Genomic DNA, 22,315 nt, shown 5'->3' with positions numbered 1-22,315 from the left:
CAACCGAGTCAGACCAGTAAGCTTGCGATCCGAGCGAAGATAAATTTCCACAAAATTTAGGGCAAACAAATATTTTTTTCAATAACACAAAATAACACAATCTGAATACATAAAAATAAGCACCTATAATTCGAGAGAGATGTGATCTCTCTTGAACCCTAACCCTACTCAAAACAACAATCTCATCATAACCTTAACCCCAAACATTTTATTCATATTTATATCCCACAATAATAACTAATAAAAGTCAAAATTGTCCTCAGTTGTCAACCTAACATTAGTCCCCTCCCAAAAAGACATTGTTCTTAAGATGGAAAAAAAAGGAAATTGTTGTTGGGTGAAATCGTATGACTCTTATATGTCGTCATCATCTGACAATCCTTTCTATTTAATCAGAAATTCATAGTGACCCTCATAAGTTTGAAATGTCTTGTGCACATTCTTTGATCGCGTTTGAATCTGATGATGTCCTAATTTCCAATTCCATTCAATCTTGAATAATACTGCAGCCCCAAACAATTTATTCAATATTTCATCATTCACCAAAATCTTTGCCAATTCTGTATCATGTGTCTTTTACATCTTATGCAACTCGATCAAGAATCTCAGCCCTGTGTCCTCATCATGGCCTTGAGCATCACCAAAGACTTGCATAAAATGGGGGTCACTGCATAGCACCACCCTCTTATCTTTCTCATGAATACTCTGTAGTGTTAAAACCAGTCCCTTACAAACTACCCTGGTCTTCTCCATTATTACTCATGAAACACTTTCTCCCGGAAAGCTACAACAAAAAAGGTACTGACGCAATTGGATGTTGCCCTCTGTTGGGGTCCCACCCATAGTGGTTCCCTATTCTAGGCTGAAATTTTTCAAAGCAATCTTCTCCCGCCCTGAATTGCACACCATCACATTTCATCTTTTGTCGCTCGTTCCAAACTTTTAGATGTCGTACAATTCCATCATGATGTTGTTGCTCGAATCCTCTTTCGACTCCTTCACTCGATCATTCTTTCTTCAGTTTGTTTTAGGCATCAGAATGTCACACTATTTATTTTAAGTTATGTCGTTCAGTTCACTTCTTATCCTTCGCCCGATCCCACTACTCCAGATCCGCCTCATACCACAATGATGCCCTAATGTCACATGATTCCATTCTTGTTGTTACTGCTCCTGTCAGCTCCGGACGCCTTTGCTCGATCCTTCGATAGGCGATGGTGGATGTGTGTGAATCTCCATTTTTTCCAGAGTCGTGAATTCCCATCCATGGATGAGAGCCGTCCCTTCATGGATGAAAAACGCTCCTTCATTTTGATTTGATTTGGCTCACTTCTTTATCCAATTTATTCTTCAAATCATCTAGTTTCTTGGTCGCTATTACTCTTAGGATGAGTTTTGATCACGATGGTAGAACTTTTGTGCGCCTTGATTCCATTGTTGGTGAATTGGACTGTTCGATCATGAAGGTGCCCCATGTACACCACAATCCTGTCAGGTTTCCCAGCTAGTTGGAGCCGTGATCATTTTTGTATAGCTATGATTTTGTTTACCCTTAGAGTTCTAGCTACCTCTAATCGTGTTGTTATCGCAATCTTGGCTTCCCCGCTAACTCTGATCGTGATTGTACCACGATCCTTGGCGTCCCCACTGGCTCTAATCGCGACTATATCACAATCATGTCCCAGGTAGCTCTAATCGAGACTGTATCTACGATCCCAACTTCAATTTGAGAGGTTCTACAATCCCTGATCCCTTTAATTCGAGAGGTTTTGCGACCTACAATTCGATCATTGCTTTCCAAATGACTCATGATCCGCTCGTTGCTTTCCAGATCGCCAAAATTCTAACTGTTTCGCAATTTAGTCATGAAAGCAGTGCCTTTGGTTTCTCAGAAATCGGGCTCTGATACCAATTTGATATGAACGGAGATGAATTTCCGCATAACTTAGAGCAAATAAATCTTTTCTTCAATAACACAATACAACAAAAATCAATTACATAAAGATAAACACCTACAATTCGAGAGGTAGAGAATCTCTCCCTAACGCCTATAATTCAAGCTGTAGGCGATCTCTCCCAAACTCTTTCCTTGAGACTCAAGACAATAATCTCATCATAACCACAATAATAACTAATAAAAGATTAAGTTGCCCTTATGTGCCGCCCTAATAGCATGTTTACGGGAGGTGTGATTGGAAGCTCAAGGGAATTAGGGTAAAATTTTATTTTCAGGTTTATTTAACTTAAGTTGATGTTATAAGTATTAGTGTTAGCTTGTATTGATTTATTGCAAAAATTATTGATTTAACATGAGAATGAAAAGGAAAGAAAGCAAAGAAGGAAGGATGCATTTTGGATTAGGATTTGAGAAGTGACATCGGCGAATGAAGAGGTAAATGTTTTTCGTAATTATTTATGTATGTTGTTTTAATTAAAAGCCATTAAATAGATAGCTAAGTTTTCTTGAGTAAAATCAGTGATAGTATTTGGAAGAGCATTTGATTCTAAAGATGATTAGGGGAAAATATTTAAATATATTAGATATATTTTATTCGATTTTTTTAGAAATATGATCCTTACATATATGCACTTTTCATTGATATAAGTGAGAGTCAGTGGAATTAAAGTTCAAGAATAAGTTTTTAAAGAGATCTTTGAAATTTTGATGTGAGTAATTATGTTTTTAAATTTTAGTAATATTCTTATTTATAAATGTAATTTTGTTTTTATTATGTTTTGTTCAAGTGCGATTTAAATTGCAACATATTCTTCATATTATTTGATAGAAAAATATGTATTTTAAATAGTTGCATGATGATTTTCTGATGAAGTTATTAGATTATTGCATGCTCTTTAGATTCTAGTAAACATGTGTTTATTCATTAGTAGATGAAAGCAAAATGTATGCTATGAAGTATGAAAATATTATGTGCATGAATGTTTGTTTGTGCATGTTAGAATGAGGAGTTTACCCCCTTATAGTACTAGTTGTGGATGCAAATGTGCTCGCGCACGTAGATGTCTTCCCACAATCTCATAAAATTATGAAATTTAGATCATTAATCGTTGTGTCGACGAGAGAGTATTGGTCAGGGGTGAGTAGACACCGTACCACCTCAGATAATTATAAAATTTAGATCACTAACCAGTGTGTCGATGGGAGAATCAATCAAGGGTGAGCATGTGCATTTCCATCTCAGACAATAGCATGCATATTCTACTAACTTATGTGTTGTGGGGTGTGTATTGGTAAGGGTATGTTAGATTATGATTAGATTGTGCTCTTGAGACGGATGTGAATGTTAAGAGTACGAACTATACTGAAGTTAAAGATTTACCCCTGAAAAGTAAAACAAAAGTTGATACATGTAGAAATATTTAGATTTCTTCCTTGAGCCTATTTAGATTTCTTTCATGAGCAAATATCATGAATGCATGATTTAAATTATTATTTAAATTTTTAGGATATTATTTTTTGTTCTTTTTAAAAACATAGAGTTGTCAGCTTGTGTATTTATATGTCGTTGTATGATTCTCTTTTTCAAATAAATCTCCCTCTCAGATCATAGAAATATGATCCAAATACGAGAGGAATAAAAAAATAGGATAAACTACAAAAATAGACAAATAAATTTTAAAAAGAAATATGAAAGAGTTATGCAAGTTAATCCTCGAATGATATGTCAAAAGTGTACGTCCAAAATAAGATCGGATCGAAACATCTTCACACAATATCGACGAAAGAATCCCAAAATCATATATTTGTTTTGGGGTCAAGAGCAACTCCCAAAGGAAAGTGTTCATTTGATTTATTACATCTTGAGGAATACCCAATAATACTCTCGATGATAGGGATCATGCTTACATTATCATGATAGCTGGTGGATAGGTCACCAAAAGGATGGTTATCTCAAGTGGGAATCATCCCGATGCTTTTGAAGCCTATATTGGTGAATCACCGTATCCACTATGGGCAGCGACTACTCGACAAACGGGACTTATGAAATAACCAATTCATCTCAAATAGGATCATTTTAATTCTTCAAAGCATACACCAAGCAATAAGGTTAGAGAGTGAATCACCGTATCACAAACGGGCAACAGCTTATCCATAAAAAAGAGCCTATGAGATGATGTTAATGATCGATAGAGCTCGAAAGAGGTATAACTTTCTAAGGATAATGTATAACATCAAATTCTTCTAGGTAATGTCTACCCTTCAGAATCAATGCATCGTTTTTTGATTGGGCCAAAGCTTCTTTCGCTTGTTGTTCAACTATTTACTTATTATCTTTATCTTGAACTGTACTGGGTGTTGAATTTTTTGTTTAAGTGTTGACTATCTCAAGTAGCAACAATATTCTCCTTCTTATTATCGACAATTTGAACAACCTCCGGCTGATTAATTCCTGTTGGTTAAACATGAAGAAACTGAGTAAATTGTGGAAAGTGGTCGAGCTATCATCATCTCTTCCATTTTCTTCTTTAAACGACTGCTCTTTTCATTTTTTTTGCTTCAACAAATATTGTATGGTTTCTGATTGATTTTTGTCTTCATTTGTGGACGGCGATTCTCGTGAGGATGAGGAGGCACAAATTTCCACAACATTGATCATTGTGTACTCCTATACCATCAAATCCTCCGAATCGTCTTTGTCTTCACTCATCATGTCTATTTTTCTCATCTTCCTTCAAATTATTTTCTCTCAAAACAGTTCTTTTCTTTTTCTCTTTGGTTTGTTCTTCTTCCAATTTTTAAATCCTTACTCTAAGCTATTCAAGGAATTTTTCTATTGTATGTCCTTTGACAATCTTCATATCCACGTGAACAAACTCTTGGACAATATCCATTACATCAATATATGTCTCAACTTGCATGACCAATAACTTATTTTCTGAACAAAATTATTTAGACTTGTCCTTCTTAGGTGACTTGCCACGTTTTTAGGTATCCATACCCTTATCCCAAGAGATGACACTAGGGAGCTGAGATTTTTTGCGACAGTATCATCACATGCGGATAAGGTATGGGCCCTAATACGCAAAACAGTTCCACTTGATGATCCCTTGCTATCATCTACATGAGGAAACAACTTAGCATGAGATGAAATGTGCAACAAATGAGGCCCCAAATCTAGCTTCACAGAAACTCTTGGGGGTGGAACTTGCGTGACAACAACAAAAGACAATCGAGCTCCTAAATGCAAGTAGGAGGAAACCCTTGAGAGTTGTGCTTCTTCTTTCTTCATCATCTTAAAAATAGGCGCCTCACGCCTACAGTCCAACTTTTCCCTTTGTAGAATCTTCGTTTTTATTTTATGGGATATTGCACATCCCATTCTCTTGAGAATGAAGCCACAAAACACTTCAAACAAGAAACAAATTGTAACAAAAAATGAATTCTTCCTCTTTCCACGACTGTAGACGTATACAAATGGTCGTGGCAGAGTAGCAGCGATCCTCTCTTCTCCGCAAGCAGTAGACATCGAGTATATTACTTCCTAAAAGAGGAGAGGTCTCAAGAAGCATGAACTCTCTTCCAAGTTTACCTTACTCAGCTCATGGATCGTCTCTTTAATCTTTACTTTCTTAACCTTTGAGCTTGGGCCAGAGTCGTCGACCTCACGTTAGACCCAACTTTGAAAGTCGACAGAGGAACCTCATAGTCCATTATATTGCCATCATCGTAGATAACAACTGATTTCATCTGCAGAATTTCAGGCTTTCAACAGTACTTTAGAAATAGCAATTTTCTTTAACACATGCAGCTTTCCTTTTAGCAACATCGGAAATTCCTTCTCATACTAGAAATTAAATTCCAATATTGGATTCATATCTTTCACAACTTCAGTAAAGGTAAGGTTGCCACAAGTTGTTGAGGAAAGTGGAGCCCGGTCCACTATTTCGATTTGGCAAAAATCTGTTATGACAAAATATTTAATTGTTAATTAAATATTTACTTCCTTAAAGATTTTCCTCTAAGCCAATTACCTGAAAAGCTTCATGCAGAATCTCATGAGATCTTTGAAATTTTCTTCTTATTTACTTAATTAGCTTCGTCTGCTTCTTATAAAAGACTAAACCCACCTGTTCTCTAACACATCCCACAAACCTCTTTAGCTGAAGCTTGAAGGAAAAGAAAAAAGAAAAGCTTTTTCTTTCAGTTTTTTTTCTTTGGCTTAAAAGAAAAATTATTTCTTGTGTTCCTTTCTCGTGGCTTTGAGAGAGAGGAAGGAGAGGTGAGGAAGAGGAGAGAAAGGAAGAGAGATGGTTCTTTCTTGTAAACGTTGAGGCGTTCGACGGTGTAATTCCTCAAAGTAATAAAATCTTCTATAGCTCCGTGGACGTAGGCAATTTGCCGAACCACGTAAATCTTGTGTCGCTTTTTTGTAGTGTAATTTATAATATGTTTTTCGCTTTATTGCCGTCGTTTTTTTCACAACGGTTCTTTCTTGTAAACGTTGAGGCGTTCGACGGTGTAATTCCTCAAAGTAATAAAATCTTCTATAGCTCCGTGGACGTAGGCAATTTGCCGAACCACGTAAATCTTGTGTCGCTCTTTTTTTAATTTATAATATGTTTTTCGCTTTATTGCCGTCGTTTTTTTCACAACACAAGTTATCTCTAAATTCTAAAAACCCATGTCTAACTTAATAACGGCTGCTTAAGGCAGGGATTTCTTACTGACCATGAAGTTCAGAGCAGTCTCAAAAGAGAAGATTAACTTAGAACAAATCTTTTCTGAAGGTTGAAAAGTTGAAACAATCAGTTCAGTGCTCCATACTGTTCAGTGCTCCATACTAGTTGTGGAGATTCTAAAAGTAGAAAAAAGGCTTTTGCAACTTGTTTGATCTTCCTGGGAAATTTCATAAATTAATTTATTTAATGGATTTTTTAAATCTTGAATTCTGATTTATAGATCTGAAAATTTCAAAAGAAGAATTTCTGGAAAGATAAATGGTTGAACTTGTTACGGATAAGAAAACCTAAAAGGGTGAAAATCGTATTTGAAAAAGAGAAATGAATAGAAGAAATCTTCAGTGGGGTATGGACTCAAACCCAAAATCAAAGAAGGCGAATTTATAGAGTTAAATTTTGTTTTTTTCTTTTAATTAATATATATATATATATATATAGATATTGGTGGTTCCATAAGTTTAGAGTTTAAGAGATTCTAGAATATGCCTATTTAGGGATGTTTAAACATGCAATTCTAGAATTGAAAAATTCATGTTGGTTGTATTCACCCAAGGACGAAATGGGCAAGACACCCAATAGACAAAATGTAATTTGGTCTATAAAAGGATATAAACATATTACCGATGTATGAAGATAAAACTTCTCGTCAAAGATGGAGAGAACTTATTCCTTAGTGGAGCCGTCAGAAAATTTTGTTGATTTACCTTTTTTCATGTCCACTCATATCTCGAATACTTAGTTATTTGAATAATCAAACACGACATCAAATATAATATATAATATCAAAAGATAAAAAAATATCAGTTTACGATTGATTTGATTATTCAAATAAAGAATTTTCAGCATTTAATGTGCCTACATTTTATACTAACAAGTCTCACATACCTAACATGAAGGCTAAATAGGGTCTAGATTAATCTGGGTTACTAACTTCCTATAAAAATAAACTACTATAGTTAATTTCTTATGAAATAAAAAGTCTGTTAAAAAAACTCTCAATTAAGGTTGAGGGTATATCTTCAACAATTTTAATGTTTAATTTTCTCGATTGTTTATTTGGAATTTCAAAAAGGGAAATACTAAAATGAAACATTTCCTTTTGGAAAAAGCATGAAGTGCTTGGATACTGAGAAGCTCAGTGAAACTTCAATTATCTTATTATTTGGCTTTATTGATTATGAAATTAAAGAAATTTTAATGTTTGAGTTGATATTGTATAAGAAAGTTAGGACTTATATCCTACAATATTTGATTATAGGAAAGCCTAGAAGGTGAGGGCTTAAGTTGTAGTTAAACTAATAGCCTCAAAGTCCTAAAATTATGGTGAGATCTATTGGAAGAAATCGAACCTCTGAACCGAACATAGAGAGAATGAAAAAAAAAACAGGGATTCATAGTAGGATCCTACAAAGAACCAAGCAAGCCCGACACGATTGGACTTAAAACCTGTCTGGATATGGTTGTCATCTTCATCCACTTAATGTCGTAAAATCATGCATGACCAATCTTATGAAATGCAATATTGGATAGATTGTTATGTATTAAAAGAATGCAGGTCTTACAACACAAGTATAAAATCAAGATGTATAGTGTATGGTTGGTATGAAATGTCATAAGACTAATGCAAAAATTCTTCTTACAATTTCAAATTTATAAATTCTTATGCTCACCATACACATATATTTATTTAGTTAACTATTAATACCGAGTGAGAGAGCAGGTTGTGTATAGGCATGTAGTCCTTGATGATGAATGTGTCATAGATTAATTTGTAGGCCAAGTTAATATGCAAAGACAGACTCTCTATAAGATGGTGATCCTTAAAGGGCAAGTCATCTCTTTTGTGCAATTAGTGAGGGCATGAAAATAAAAAATATAATCAATATGCATGCATATGCCTAAAGATGATTTTTTCATGACTATTCCTAAATTAAAAGGCTTTCTAGTTAGTTTTTTTTTTATTTCATTTTGTTATTTAAATGTAATTATGTTTTTAAGGTGTGAATGCAATATTTTATTAATTTTGTGATTTTTTGTTATGATTTTTTTATTTTGAAAAATATAGTTTGAATTGTTGAAAATAATGTAGAAAATTAGTCTTTAAGGAGCCTAGAAAGCAATCCAGGCCAAAGGCAACACATTGCCAACAAACCTAGAAAAATAGACAAAAACTTTAAGCAATCACAAAACAAAAAACAATACAACACAGAACAAACTATTCATTAAAAGAAAGTAATAGGGTAACAAGTTTTAGACCTAAGGTTGGTTGGTTAGTCAACTAGGTCATATGGACATCCTTGTTTATGTTAATGTCAGTACTAATTATTCATTCTTTTGTTGTTCATCCTTTTAGATGGTATGGATATCCGTAATTGGCCAAGTAAGACAGACTTCCTAACTATAAAACATTCTCAACAAGCAAAATAAATCGACATTTGCTACAACAGCCTAGTTTTACTACAACTACTTGCAACACAAAATTAGCACATCCTAGAGTTACTGTAACCTCGCAATGCAAAGTTAGCAAATCATAACATGTAAAGGAAATTTCACAATGCATAAGAAAGGCTAATTACTTTGCCTAACTTCCAATCTAGCGAGCAAAACTTACCCATAACCTATTAGATTTAACAGACAAACACGACAATAACAACAAACATGCACAAAACATATCAAGTAGACCTCACATCAACCTAATCCCAAAAATAAAGGTAGGTGACCTATCATAAACCCTACTAGGTGTGTGTGTGTGTAGGATAATTGTGGGCAGTCAAAAGCAGGTCTTCTGTTCAAGCCGTGAAATTTTATTATTTTGGTGTTCAAATTTATCCGAAAGAACGTTTGTTCAAGTTTTTAGTTTTTTCTGAATCTTTTTATGAATTTGTTTATAATCTTTAATTTGAATTTTTTGTAATTTTAATTAAATATCACATTAATGCTTATAAAGAATATACATGCAATTAATGAATATTAAAATTTTATAAAATGCTACAAATCACTGGAGCAAGAAGTTCGAGATATTATATAACAATAAATATGAAATTTGGATAATTTTAGATATTTTATGAATTTTTAAAATTAAAGATTTATTTATTGTGTACTTTCAAAAAGTTTCTTATATTTAGACTTAAATGTTTTCAAAATATCTTGAAATTATTTTAAAAGTTATTATTATTAAACACATTTTATGAGAGTTTTGTAAAATTTTTAAACTATATTTATTTATTATCATTATTTGAATTTTAAATATATATTTTTAATTATAAATTCATAATAAATTCAAATGATCTCTAAATTTTTTAAACTTTAATAGAGTTTTGCTTAAAATAAAATTCTAAAGAAACCCCAACATTTTTAAGTCACTGTAAATTGAATTAAATTTCCTATGGATTATTGATATTATTTAATAATTATTTTTTTTAATTTTATTTTTAATTAAAATTATTTTATTTTATATTTTTTTGTGTTTTATTTATTAAGATAATTGTTTAGTTAAATTTTGAAGCAAATTTGAATTTTTGTGGTGAGTTTATGAGATTTAGAATGTCGTGGGTGTATCTGTAATTTTTGAAATTTACATATGTATCAGTTTATTTGAAAAAAGAGCCAGATTGTTATTTTTTATTTTCTTTTGTTGGAAAGTGAGTTGGTTCAATTACAAAGTAACAAATTTTGAATCTTAATTGTTCAAGTAATTATGTTTAAAAGTAAAAAAAAAACATTTATGTAATTTTAGAAAATTATATATATACCCATCCTTACTTTTACATTTATGTATTTTCGTTAAAATTTTATTTGCTATTACTTTGAGTAAACATTTCAAAGCACATTTTATAATTTTTTTATTATTTTGAATATCCAATTTAATGATTCTGAACATTAAGGGTAAATTTGTAAGTTTAAATTTTACACCATTGCCATTAATTCATAAAATTATTATTATTAATTGTTAATCAAAATTAACCACCTTTCAACAATTGATAAAACCATTAAATTTTCATGTTGACTTAGATTGATTAAAATGTTTTAAATGAAAATGGTATATATATATATATATTTTTGAAAAATAATGAGACCAGATAGACCTCAACATATCTTTCTATGCACAGTATTTTCTCAAATTGAGTTTTCTTTTAGTCATGTGATTCAAATCAAGTATTTCACAAAATTCCATAAATTCATAAATGTGTTTTTACTAATTTAACGCAATTTTGGAAGAAAAGGATATTTATGCAAAATTCAAATCACAACATACTCATATGCATTAAGGGTGCATTTGGGGCGGAGTGCAGTGGTAGTGTGGAGCCGCACGACAGTTTTTTGCTATTTGGCAAAACTGTATATTTTGTGTTTTAAAAAAATTGGAGATGAAAGCTGTGTTTTCCCACTGTACATGTACATGTGATGACTGCTAGAAAGCTGCAGTCTAACTCTTTTTTCTTAAAAAAAAATTATAATAGTCATCACAACTTTTTTAACGATCGTTTTTTTTTCAGCAACTTCTTCAAACAGTTGCAGCCGCCTCAAACATACTCTAAATGAGTTATATTGCATGAATTATTGATTTGATCATTTCAACAAACCTCATCATATATTTTTTTGTTTTAAGTTTATGAAGTTAGTATTTATTTTCTATTTTATTTAATTATTTAAACTATTTTATTCATTTTATTATATTTGCATGAAAAAATTAGAGATTGTTATTTAATTATTATTGTCTATTTTTAAAAAAAATTAGAGTGGATTGCTATTATGAAGATATAATTTGAAATTATTTAAATTTTAATGTTATTTATTATGAATTTATTTTATTTTAATTAACAAAATTATATTTATTGTTTGGTTTCAAATTTTATTCCGCATTATATTTCAGTGTACATTGAGTTTATCATATTTCTCTTTTTCTTTTTTTTTTTCATTTTGTTTGTATTTTTATTGAATTTTGAAATCTGAAATATTTTATGTAATTTATTTAATCCATTTAATCTTAAAATACGCATTAAGAGCCACATCTGTTGGTTGGGGCCCACCTTCACACTCGAGCTCCGATTACGTCACTCATCCGTGCGACAACCTTTGATTTGTTAGGTAATCATTATTAATGTTTGGAATCGTGATCTAATACGCAATTTCACTCTCCTTTCATCGTCTGACTCGATCTCTATCGTTGAAATCAAATACACATAGATGGATAGTATCATTTCATTGTGTTAAACAGAATGGCGAACATAAGCCATCCAACAAATAACACGTGATCAAAGTGAGCAAACATCTAAATTTATGATCATTCTCAATTAGAAAGATCACTAGAACCTAAGCGGTCTATCCTATAGTTAAATTCTTATGAAACTATTTTTTTTTTCATGATAAACTAGTACTTAAGGCCTAGAGCTAAGTTTTTTATGTATACCTCAATTGCAATAATGATCCCGACATTTAGTTGCTCTGGATTGGCTTTCTGGCTCCAACATGCACTCTTCTGTCTCCATTTTGAAACTGCAATGGTTCTTTGTAGTTTCTTGATCAGATGGGCTCAGGTTGATCAAATATAGGTTTAGAGGGGTTAATCAAAGTGAAATTCAACTGATGATTGGGTTTTGTGCTAAGGGGAAGATCACAAAAGCTTTAGGTCAGAGAATTTTTGGCTGGTTTATGAGATCGGGTTGAGTCCGGGTATTGGCTTCATAATTATGGTGGAGTAAGGGGTGAGGAAAAGCTTGGAATGAGACAGGAAAGTTGTTATGGTTTGTGGGAGTTGGTTTGATTCAGATTAAGGCTATGGTATGGAGTTTTTAGGCAAGCCTACAAAGAGATGTCATGAGGGTATTTATAGGATTGAGTGGTTCAATTTGATTGTTTTAAGTGAGGGAATTGACACCAATAGTCGGTGGCTTGTTGAGCTATCAAGCTGAAGGGGCAATGTCAAAGAAGTTGACCAATCAAGAGCTGTCAAATAGGATGGTTAAAATTGGTAGGCTAGGATAGCTTCCATTGAGAGAGGGGAGAGGAAAGTTTGCAAGTTGAGCTAGCAAGTCAAAGGATAAAGTTAACGAGGGGTTGCCAATTATGATGTGTTAATCTTGGTGTGCCAACAATTTGGATTGGCCAAATTTGGTCAGTTTAATCAAGGATGGTTCCAAGGATGGGATGAGAAGCTAAGAGGTGGGTTGGTTAGGTGGAGTTTAGGAGCAAACCAATGAGAAAGAAATCAAGTAATGGCTTGGGTAAGCTTTGGTTTGAGTTGGTAGTGATTTAGGATTGCTTGATTATGATGGGAGGAGCAAACAATAGAAGAATGCCATGTAGAAGTTCAATTGGAGAAGGAATGAAGCTTGTCATGGGTAAAATCATTTGGGCTTAGGCTTGAGCTTGTTTAAGCTAGGGTTTAAGTTTGGTGTTGGGTTTACGACTTGGTACATTTAGTAATTTATTTTAGGTGGAAATTTTAATGTAAATTTACATGATTTTAAAATTAATTTAATTTATTAAATTATATAAGATTCATGTGTGGATTTAATATATTAAATTAAACATGAGTTTATGTGATTTCAAAAATTTTTTGATCAACTTAAATTGAATATAGTTTTATTTATTTATGTTTAACTGACAATACATTTTAAATTCAAATTGATTTTATTTATGCATAAATCTGAAATTTATTTTTTATTATTGAGCACGATTTATATCATTCTTTAATTAAATTTTATTTGTATTTTATTTTAATTTGATTCATGAGTTTTAGCTTTCTTGATTTCGAGTTTTATGTTTGGATTTGAACTTAGTGAATTTGGCTTTAAATTGGTTGTATTTAATTTTGCTTTTAATCATATTTAATTTGTTTTATAATTAGCTTAATTATGGTTCAAGGTGAGCACTAAACCAAATGAGTTATCTTTAAACCAAATAAGGAGCTAAGATGGAGTTCAAAAGGTTTGGTGAATTTCGAAGATGGCTAAATCAAGGGAGACTGCTTTACAAGGTCGCTTAAAGACATCAAATTCTATGAGAGACTCAACTTCAACTTCAATAACTTAATTACAATCAACTCAACAAAAAAGTGTTAAGGATTTAAGTTGAATATATGAAACTAAAGGAGTAAAGATTTGACTTGGATTTTAATTTAAGCTTTCAACCAACCACTGTTTAGTCTCTAAGGAAAACTTAAGGTTAGATTTTAAGTTGTAAGAAGAGGAGAAGAGAGAAAGACCTCATCCAAATCAACATGTGAGTATAGTCTTTTGCCATCTATTTTCATCATAGTTTTATTTGTGCATCGATAATTATAATTTTCAATTGATATTTATTATTTGCACGTATATTATTTTTGATGATGAATTGATTTTAGCATCTATGCATCAAGTTTTTTTTTTATAAATTTGAGGAACAAAAATTTTAGGGTATTTTTTGAATTATTAGAAAAATATGGTCATAAATTATTTTGACAATTTATTATAAGGGAATATCCTTATTTAACTTAAAAAAATAAAATAAAAAACAGATGAACCAACCTACCAACCTAGTCGCCCTTAGCATAGGCCATAACAGGAGCTACATTGGTTTCTGGGAAATTATATACATAGCACTTGAAATTTTTTATTTATAAAATTAGCACAGTTGTTTATTTGTTTTTTTATTATGTATTTTTAATTAAATTTAATTAACATCGAGTTTTTTTTTTTGCCCCCATAACCTACGGCAGTATCGGCCGACGGCCGGGCGTGCCGTCATGTTGAAACCTAATATTCGTATTAATTATTCATAGATCGTAATGTCCCTACGCACCGATCCGGAATTCAGTCTGAACAAGCCCGATTTAAACCCGCACCGCCTTACGTCCACCCTATAAATCTCTCTCTTGTGAAAAGGCTGCGCCTCTTTTCAGGCAGCTTGTTGCTATTCCTTCAGCGCAAACCCTATCTAGGGTTTTTCTTTTGTTAATTTAGGGTTTTCGCGCTTCCTTTTCCCTTGTTCTTATTCTTTCGTTTCCGACTTAAATCTTGCTGCAGCCATGTACGCGAACGATGCAGGTCGCAAGAGAGGTAGGCCTGATGCTGTGATTGGGAATGGCACCTTTTCAGGCTTTAAGCGTTCGAAAGGTAAGAACGCTGATTTTTCTTTCTCTTGAGCCATTTTTCTTTTGTTGTAGCTGTATGTGTGACTCTCAGTTGGATCTGTTGAGTTGTTGGGTTTTCTTCAGTTGTTTGGATTTTTGGTAAATATCTTCGGCTATGTTGGTTCGTTTTAGCTCTATTGTTTTGTGTGGATGCTGACTAAGTTGAGGCTAAGATGAAGTAGTTGTTTTGTCATATTTAGGGCATTTCTTGTCCTTAATCAATACTGAAATTGTAACTTGTTCAATTTGTTGATACCTGTTTTAGTCATTGTTGTCTTTTCTCCTGCACTGTCTAGATCTTCAATATTTAACTTCTTTGATGATTAATTATCGGAACAGATGGTAATGAGTAATAGATCTTCATAAGAAGTTGCTGTTGATGATTATTTTAGCTCATTAATCACAATTATGACAGCGCTGTAGAGTAATGAGCCTGCTATTTTTTATAAAAAATATGTTTTCCTAATTTTACTAGTTGAAAAAGACCGTTAACAAGTTTTCGAGATGTCAGAAGCTTCTGTTGTTTGGCAATAATTTACTTTTTTATGTTAAACATGTAAGTGATCTCATGCGTGAGTTTTTGGGTTTTTGTACTCTCACTAGAAAAATATAAAAAAAGCATTCCACCAATGTGATTTAATTTTTGCATTAGTAAAAGTTTTGAGTGAAACTGCTGTTAGAATAACCTAAACATCTGTTAATAAACTAATTGTTTAGGCCTAGCTTTAAACAACTTCATGCGATTTCTATAAAGTTAAATCCCAATGTTTGTTAATGGTTACATTTATTTATACATATGGTAAATTAATTAAATGAATTTTTTATTGTTCTTAATATACTCTTATACTGGCACTTTAATAATATCTTAATCAGTGTATGATGTAAATGTGTTATTTTAATCAGCAAGGCAGACCCACTTTGTTGAAGGTTCTAATATTTTTAATTCAAGTGATAATTTATTTTAAGTCATCAAGATCAATAACTAGTGAACCATTAACTGAGAAAATTAGATTAATTTCATGTAACAGAAACGGAGTCCAATCAACATGGTTTAGGAAGCAAATCGAAGCCATGCACCAAGTTTTTCAGGTTCTAATTTTTCAGGTTCTAATCTTAACCTTCTTAACCTATGCAAGATAAATATCAAAATTTGAACGAGCTATTTCTTTTAATACAATTAAACATGATTTTTTTTTTGGTAATTTCATTTGACTACAATGTTTTTTTGTAATTTCAGTCAACTATAATTTTTTCTAGTCTAATGAACTGTTGATCTAAGCTTGTGATACAGGTTCTGAATTAATCAAGATAACCAAGTTTTTGTACAGTGTAATTTGGTCACGAACAAAATCAGACATGGATTTAACTGGTACCAGCGCATGTGAAACTAAGCACTTACAGGGCCAATGGAAGTAAAAACTGTTTCATAGAAAAGGACATGGTGACAATTTTTTGAAAATTTTGAGGATTGCACCAACTATAAATTTTTCATCATAGTTTGAATATGTTTTCTTCCATATTTTTTTAAGCTAATTGGATTTGTTAAGGTCATGCATTCTTTTAACAATGGTCTTTAAATGAATGTACTGAAAGAGTTTTGTTGTAAAAGTCCTCTACTAAGTTGTAACATTTTAGTAATGCACCAACTGGATTTTATTCTCCAAATTTGAATATATTATTTTCAATATATTTTTAAATAAAATTAGATTAGGGGGAGGGTTTGATTTGGTTCAAGGGATCTCAGTAAATGAAGGAAAAAAAGGACTTGTGATAAGAATTCTTTCTTAAATCATTAAATTCCAAGAAGTATTTGATTAATGAAGGATAGCTTTCTATTGAGTATTTAATCCAAGGAGTCCTTGTTCTGTTAACCAGTAATTTTTGTTTCTTTGTTCTTTAATAGCTCTTTTCTAAATTTTTGGTCAAACTTACTTTTGTATGAGTTATTTATTTTTTAGTTCTAAATGATTGTATTCAGCCTCTTGATCTGTATTTTTTTTCAAAGGCCATAGTTATTTTGTTGCACGCATGAGTTTGATGAGCTTGCCAGAATAATTTAGTGGTTTTTTAAAGCAACAAAGAAGATAAAAATTTTATGCTCAATCTTTAACATCGAACAACTTATTTTAAAATTTTTATTTTGAATAAATTTATGCAAGCAATCTGTTGTGTGTGCAAGAAAGGAATTTATTTTGCTATTTGTGGTAGGAATCTTTTTTTATGTTGGTATTGTTGTTTCATCCTTACGGTTGGCATTAGTGCTATTATTCTGTTTTAACCTATGTTATAATCTTGATTATATTCATGATATTGTTAGCGCCACTGAAAGTGGTTTATTTTCTGTGGCATCTATTGCATCTTAATAATAGTCAAAAGTTCATTATGTTTGTAATTTTATTATATTGGGTTTTTAAATTTTTTTAGTAGATAGTGAAGACTGGCTATTATTTGTGACTTACTCCATTCTCATTTTAATTATTTTCATTACGGCAATTGTTAAATTTTAAACTTCTAAGTTTTTGATGTGGTTTAATTCTGCCTCCTGGATTAGTTGGGACTCTGATGGAATATTTGATTTATCAAGATGTTAATGTTTTTTTTTTACAAATGTGGATGCTAAAAAACCAATATGTAGCATTTTTTAGCAATTAAAAAATAGGATTTTTTAATGTTGAACAAATTGTGTATTGAGTTCCAGTAATTTATTTATTTGGATTCTTCTTAATCTATTATTTGTGACTTACTCCATTCTCATTTTAATTATTTTCAATACGGCAATTGTTAAATTTTAAACTTCTAAATTTTTGATGTGGTTTAATTCTGCCTCCTGGATTAGTTGGGACTCTGATGGAATATTTGATTTATCAAGATGTTAATGTTTTTTTTTTTTGCAAATGTGGATGCTAAAAGACCAATATGTAGCATTTTTTAGCAATTAAAAAATAACATTTTTTAATGTTGAACAAATTGTGTATTGAGTTCCAGTAATTTATTTTTTTGGATTCTTCTTAATCTATTATTTGTGACTTACTCCATTCTCATTTTAATTATTTTCATTACGGCAATTTTTAAATTTTAAACTTCTAAGTTTTTGATGTGGGTTAATTCTGCCTCCTGGGATTAGTTGGGACTCTGATGGAATCTTTGATTTATCAAGATGTTAATGTTTTTTTTTTTTTACAAATGTCGATGCTAAAAGACCAATATGTAGCATTTTTTAGCAATTAAAAAATAACATTTTTTAATGTTGAACAAATTGTGTATTGAGTTCCTGTAATTTATTTACTTGGATTCTTCTAAATGTATTTTTTAATCTTCTATGTTATACTTTCATGACCTTTCTCAACTATCTTACTTTCCAATCAAATTTGCAGCCCAACAGAGCTTTTCAATGTCTCAACTTGCCGTTAACGCACCAATTTGTCTCTCTTTCTTCCTCTCCTTCAGTTTTTCCCCTCCCTCTAGTTTACATTGCATGATAATTGTTTATACTTAGATTGGTATTAATAATTATTTTAGTTGTGGTTATATTTCTATTTTTATTCTGCAAGTCTTTCTTTTTTGAAAATCTTTCATTACAAATTTCAAATCAATTATTCCTAAGTTAGGAAGCATAAACACTTCAAAACTCCCTTTATTTCAATGTGGTACTTTTTTTAGGCATGGGCATTTCACCAACACACGCCAACTTTTGTTTGAGGTTCAAAATTGTGTCTTCTTTTAATCAATCTTTATCTTTGATCACCTCATCTAATTCCTCACTCCCTAGTTTTATGACTTTGCATTGTTCTACTCCTTGATTTTTAACTTCACTTCAGTGTTGCGTGGTAATGTCCCTTGGATTCTACGACTCAATGAGTTGGCTAATTACTTTAATTGTGTTACCATATTTCTAATTGCTACAGCTTGACTTGTGTCTAGTTTCATATTTGCATTATCTCAATGAGTTGGCTAATTACTTTAATTGTGTTACCATATTTCTAATTGCTACAGCTTGACTTGTGTCTAGTTTCATATTTGCATTATGATTGGAATGAGAATCATGCTTGAGCTTTTTATTTATTGTTCCAGTACCCATGTTATATGTGCTTGTGCACTTAATTTTACTATTGTCCTCCATCATTTCATCAAGTTTATGTGTAGCAGGATTGTTGAATTGTCTTTTTTTATTCGGTCCTGTCTGATACTCTTATGCCATTTTTTATGCAATTTTTCCAAATCTATGCAACCATAGCATGTGACGTTATGATTATGGCTCACATTCTTGTTACTCTAACATTTTTGTACCCTTAGTGCTTTTGGATTCTATGTCGCTCCCTCGTTAATTTGTTTGACATCTCACTCAATAAACTTTTGCATTATTGCTTGTTGCAATCAGCATTTGTATTCCCCATTTCCCTTTGATATTGATTCTGCGGCCGCTGCAACCCTCGATGATTAGTCAAGTCCTGATTAGTCAAGTCCTGCTTGTAGCAGTAGTGATCTTAGATAATAGTTCATTGCCTAATGAAGTCTATAGCTTTGGTCGAGCTAATTTTAGCATTTTGTATTTTTTAAATATTATCTTTGTTGAGGTAGAATTTTTTTTTCTATCTTTTAAGTTTTTTATTTTGATAATTAAAATTTTTTAAAATAATATATTGATAGTATGTTTTTAATTTTAGTAATAAATTAATAACGCTTTAAGATGGTATTTACTTTTTGGGTTATTGCTATGCTGTGTTTGTGAAATATATGATATTATTATTTTTTTTTTTGTAAAAAATGCTGCTGTCAAGTGATTTGTATTGCATCCCTTGTTTGCTTGAACCAACTTTAGCTTATGCTTTTTAATTTTAACTTCTAATTTCCATTGATATTTGAAGTAAAGTGTTTCCAAGCTCTCTGATTAAATTTTCTTTTCTTTATAAATTATAACATAATGAGCTTACCATGTTTTAAGTTAAATTAAAATTTTGTTTTATTTTCTATTAGGACATTATGTCTTGTGATAGTTTTCCGTAACTTGCTGTTTTGATCACTTTCCAATAGGTTTATTCAACCTGAGTTTTTGTTGTAGTTTTCTGAATGCACTTGGTTATTGATCATGTTTACGATGTGGTCTTAGTGTTATCCATAATTGAATACACGGATTGCCTGTTCAACCTGAGTTTTTGTTTTTGTAGTTTTCTGAATGCACTTTATTCAACCTGAATTTTTGTTGTAGTTTTCTTCAATTACTCATAATTTGCTGCTTATGATACGCCGAATTGGCATCTCATATATATATATATATAGCAAATTTGAAATGAAATTATTCCAGTAGTTTGCCTGTTTTTGACAGCCAGCATCTATCGACTAAATTGTTGTTTTTGATGTTCCTATGCGTCTTATATTTTGTATTATGTTCACTGTAGCACTGCTGGTTGTCCTTTTGGTGAGGGATGTCACTTTCTCCACTTTGTGCCTGGGGGATATAATACAGTAGCACAGATAACCAACGGGGGAATCACTGCTTTTACTGCGGCTTCAAGAAATACGATTGCACCATCCCCCATTTCGGATGGCCCTCCAGCCAACGCTGCCAAAACTCGCCTATGCAACAAGTACAATACTCCAGAGGGTTGCAAATTTGGAGATAAATGCCACTTTGCCCATGGAGAGAGAGAGCTCAACCGACCACTTCATTCTGCTCCAATGGCTCCCCCGATGGGCGGGAGATTTGGCAGTCGCCTTGAGCCTCCACCGCCTGCCGGTCTGGGTGCAGCAGCCAGTTTCGGCGCGTCTGCCACTGCCAAGATTAGTGTTGATGCTTCCTTGGCTGGTGCCATCATTGGTAAGGGTGGGGTAAACACAAAGCAGATCTGCCGTTTAACTGGAGCTAGACTGTTCATACGTGAGCATGAGAGTGATCCAAATCTCAGGAACATTGAGCTGGAAGGAACATTTGATCAGATCAAGCAGGCGACTGGGTTGGTTAGGGAACTAATTGTCAACATCAGTACTAGTGCTGCTCCTGCGCCGGTGAAAGCAGCTGCTGGTCTTGGGGCTGGCGGCGGCGGTGGTTCTGGGAGCAATTTTAAGACAAAGATGTGTGACAATTTCACCAAGGGAAGCTGCACCTTTGGAGAGAGATGCCATTTTGCTCATGGGGCGGCTGAGCTGCGCAAGGCAACTGCTTGAAATGTTTGAACCACTACTTTTTAGGGTCGTTTGTAGCGAGCGCCGGTTGGTTCGTTTTGTAGTTGACTCTGAACTGTCTGTGAACCAGTTGATTTCTTTTATTGTTGTTGCATCTATCGAGTTAATTTACCTTATGATGGTTGGCATTTATCATCCTTTCTTATCCATGTTCCTTCTGCAGCTTTATAACGCACTATTTTGGTTGCTAGGAATTTTTATTTAAAACTATTTCGTGTGTTTCGTTGTGCTGCGTTGCGGAAATCATTGATTGGAACCTATCTTACTGCAATGTGCGGTTACGATGTGGTTTATTCTTCAATAACCGATTATAAGATCTTTAATATCATTGGTTTGGTTTTCAGGAAAAGCTTAGGCGGGGCGTGGCCCCTAAGTGGTTTGGTTTTCAGTAAATGCTTAAAAGGTTGGGTCACTTTGTTGAACGTTGAGTTGATAATCTGGGTAGCCTTCCTATCATTCATGCCAGTTGGGGTGAGCGTGATTTAATGTCGTGCGCAGCAAAAATTTAAAAAGCGGCTTTACTCTAGAAGGATGAACAAGAGGATTATGAAAACAAAAAAAACTCTCGAGGTGTTGTTTGATTGTATTTTATATTATATCTAGACTTTAGAATTTTTGGCATTGAATTTGTTGAAATAGCAAATTCAAAATATATTCAAGGAATTTAAGAACTCTTTCCACAATTTTCTTACCTTATTAAGCTTAGGGCTGTAAACAAGCTGAGTTTGAGTTGAGTTTAATTAAAATCTAGAAGGCATGGAAAGTCCTTGAATTAGCATTGGACCCTTCTATCTCGCTGCCAGCCGCCCGGTTGTCAAGAGTTTTTCTTTCAAAAGTAGCAGTCTACCCCTATGGCTACTTTCTACCCAGCTAAGGGTCTGTTTGGCGCAGCGTTTTCGCTGCTGCGCGGCATCCGAACGCGAAATTCGCTCGTTTGGGGCGACGTTGGAAGAGTGGCGTCCCGCGATTTTGATCGAAAGCCGAACGCCTATAGGAGCCCGCTTCCCAGATTTCGAACACGTCATTTTACCTCGTTGCCCTGACCGATCTCTTGTTCCTCCTCTTCGCCGACCACGCTACCGAGCTTCCCGATCGATTCCCTCTTTCTCCGACTGCCTTCTGCTTCTCTCGATCGCTCCTTGCCTCATCTTCGCCGATTCCTCTTCCGCGACCACGCGACCGAGCTTCCTGATCGTGTTCCTCTTTCTCTGACTGTCTTCCGCTTCTCCCGATCGCTTCTTTCCTCCTCTTCGCCGATTCCTCTTCGCCGACCACGCGACCGAGCTTCTCCCGACCGCGTTCCTCTTCCCCGATCTCTCCCCT

The 22,315-nt window shown here is 33.0% G+C and overlaps 1 protein-coding gene across 1 annotated transcript; it reads left to right on the top strand.

The window, feature by feature from the left end:
* The first annotated feature begins 14,562 nt into the window (after positions 1-14,562).
* Positions 14,563-21,135, top strand: LOC110030880 (zinc finger CCCH domain-containing protein 31). Its single transcript, XM_020733841.1, has 3 exons — positions 14,563-14,795; positions 15,841-15,901; positions 20,209-21,135. Exons 1-3 carry the CDS (start codon positions 14,708-14,710, stop codon positions 20,972-20,974), a joined length of 915 nt encoding a protein of 304 aa, XP_020589500.1. The 5' UTR covers positions 14,563-14,707; the 3' UTR covers positions 20,975-21,135.
* Positions 21,136-22,315: the final 1,180 nt, after the last annotated feature.

The sequence above is a fragment of the Phalaenopsis equestris genome, unplaced genomic scaffold (assembly GCF_001263595.1).
Source record: "Phalaenopsis equestris unplaced genomic scaffold, ASM126359v1 Scaffold000002, whole genome shotgun sequence".
Taxonomy (NCBI): domain Eukaryota; kingdom Viridiplantae; phylum Streptophyta; class Magnoliopsida; order Asparagales; family Orchidaceae; genus Phalaenopsis; species Phalaenopsis equestris.
The sequence above is the reverse complement of the archived record's forward strand: the minus strand, read 5'-3'. Positions and strand labels throughout refer to the sequence as shown.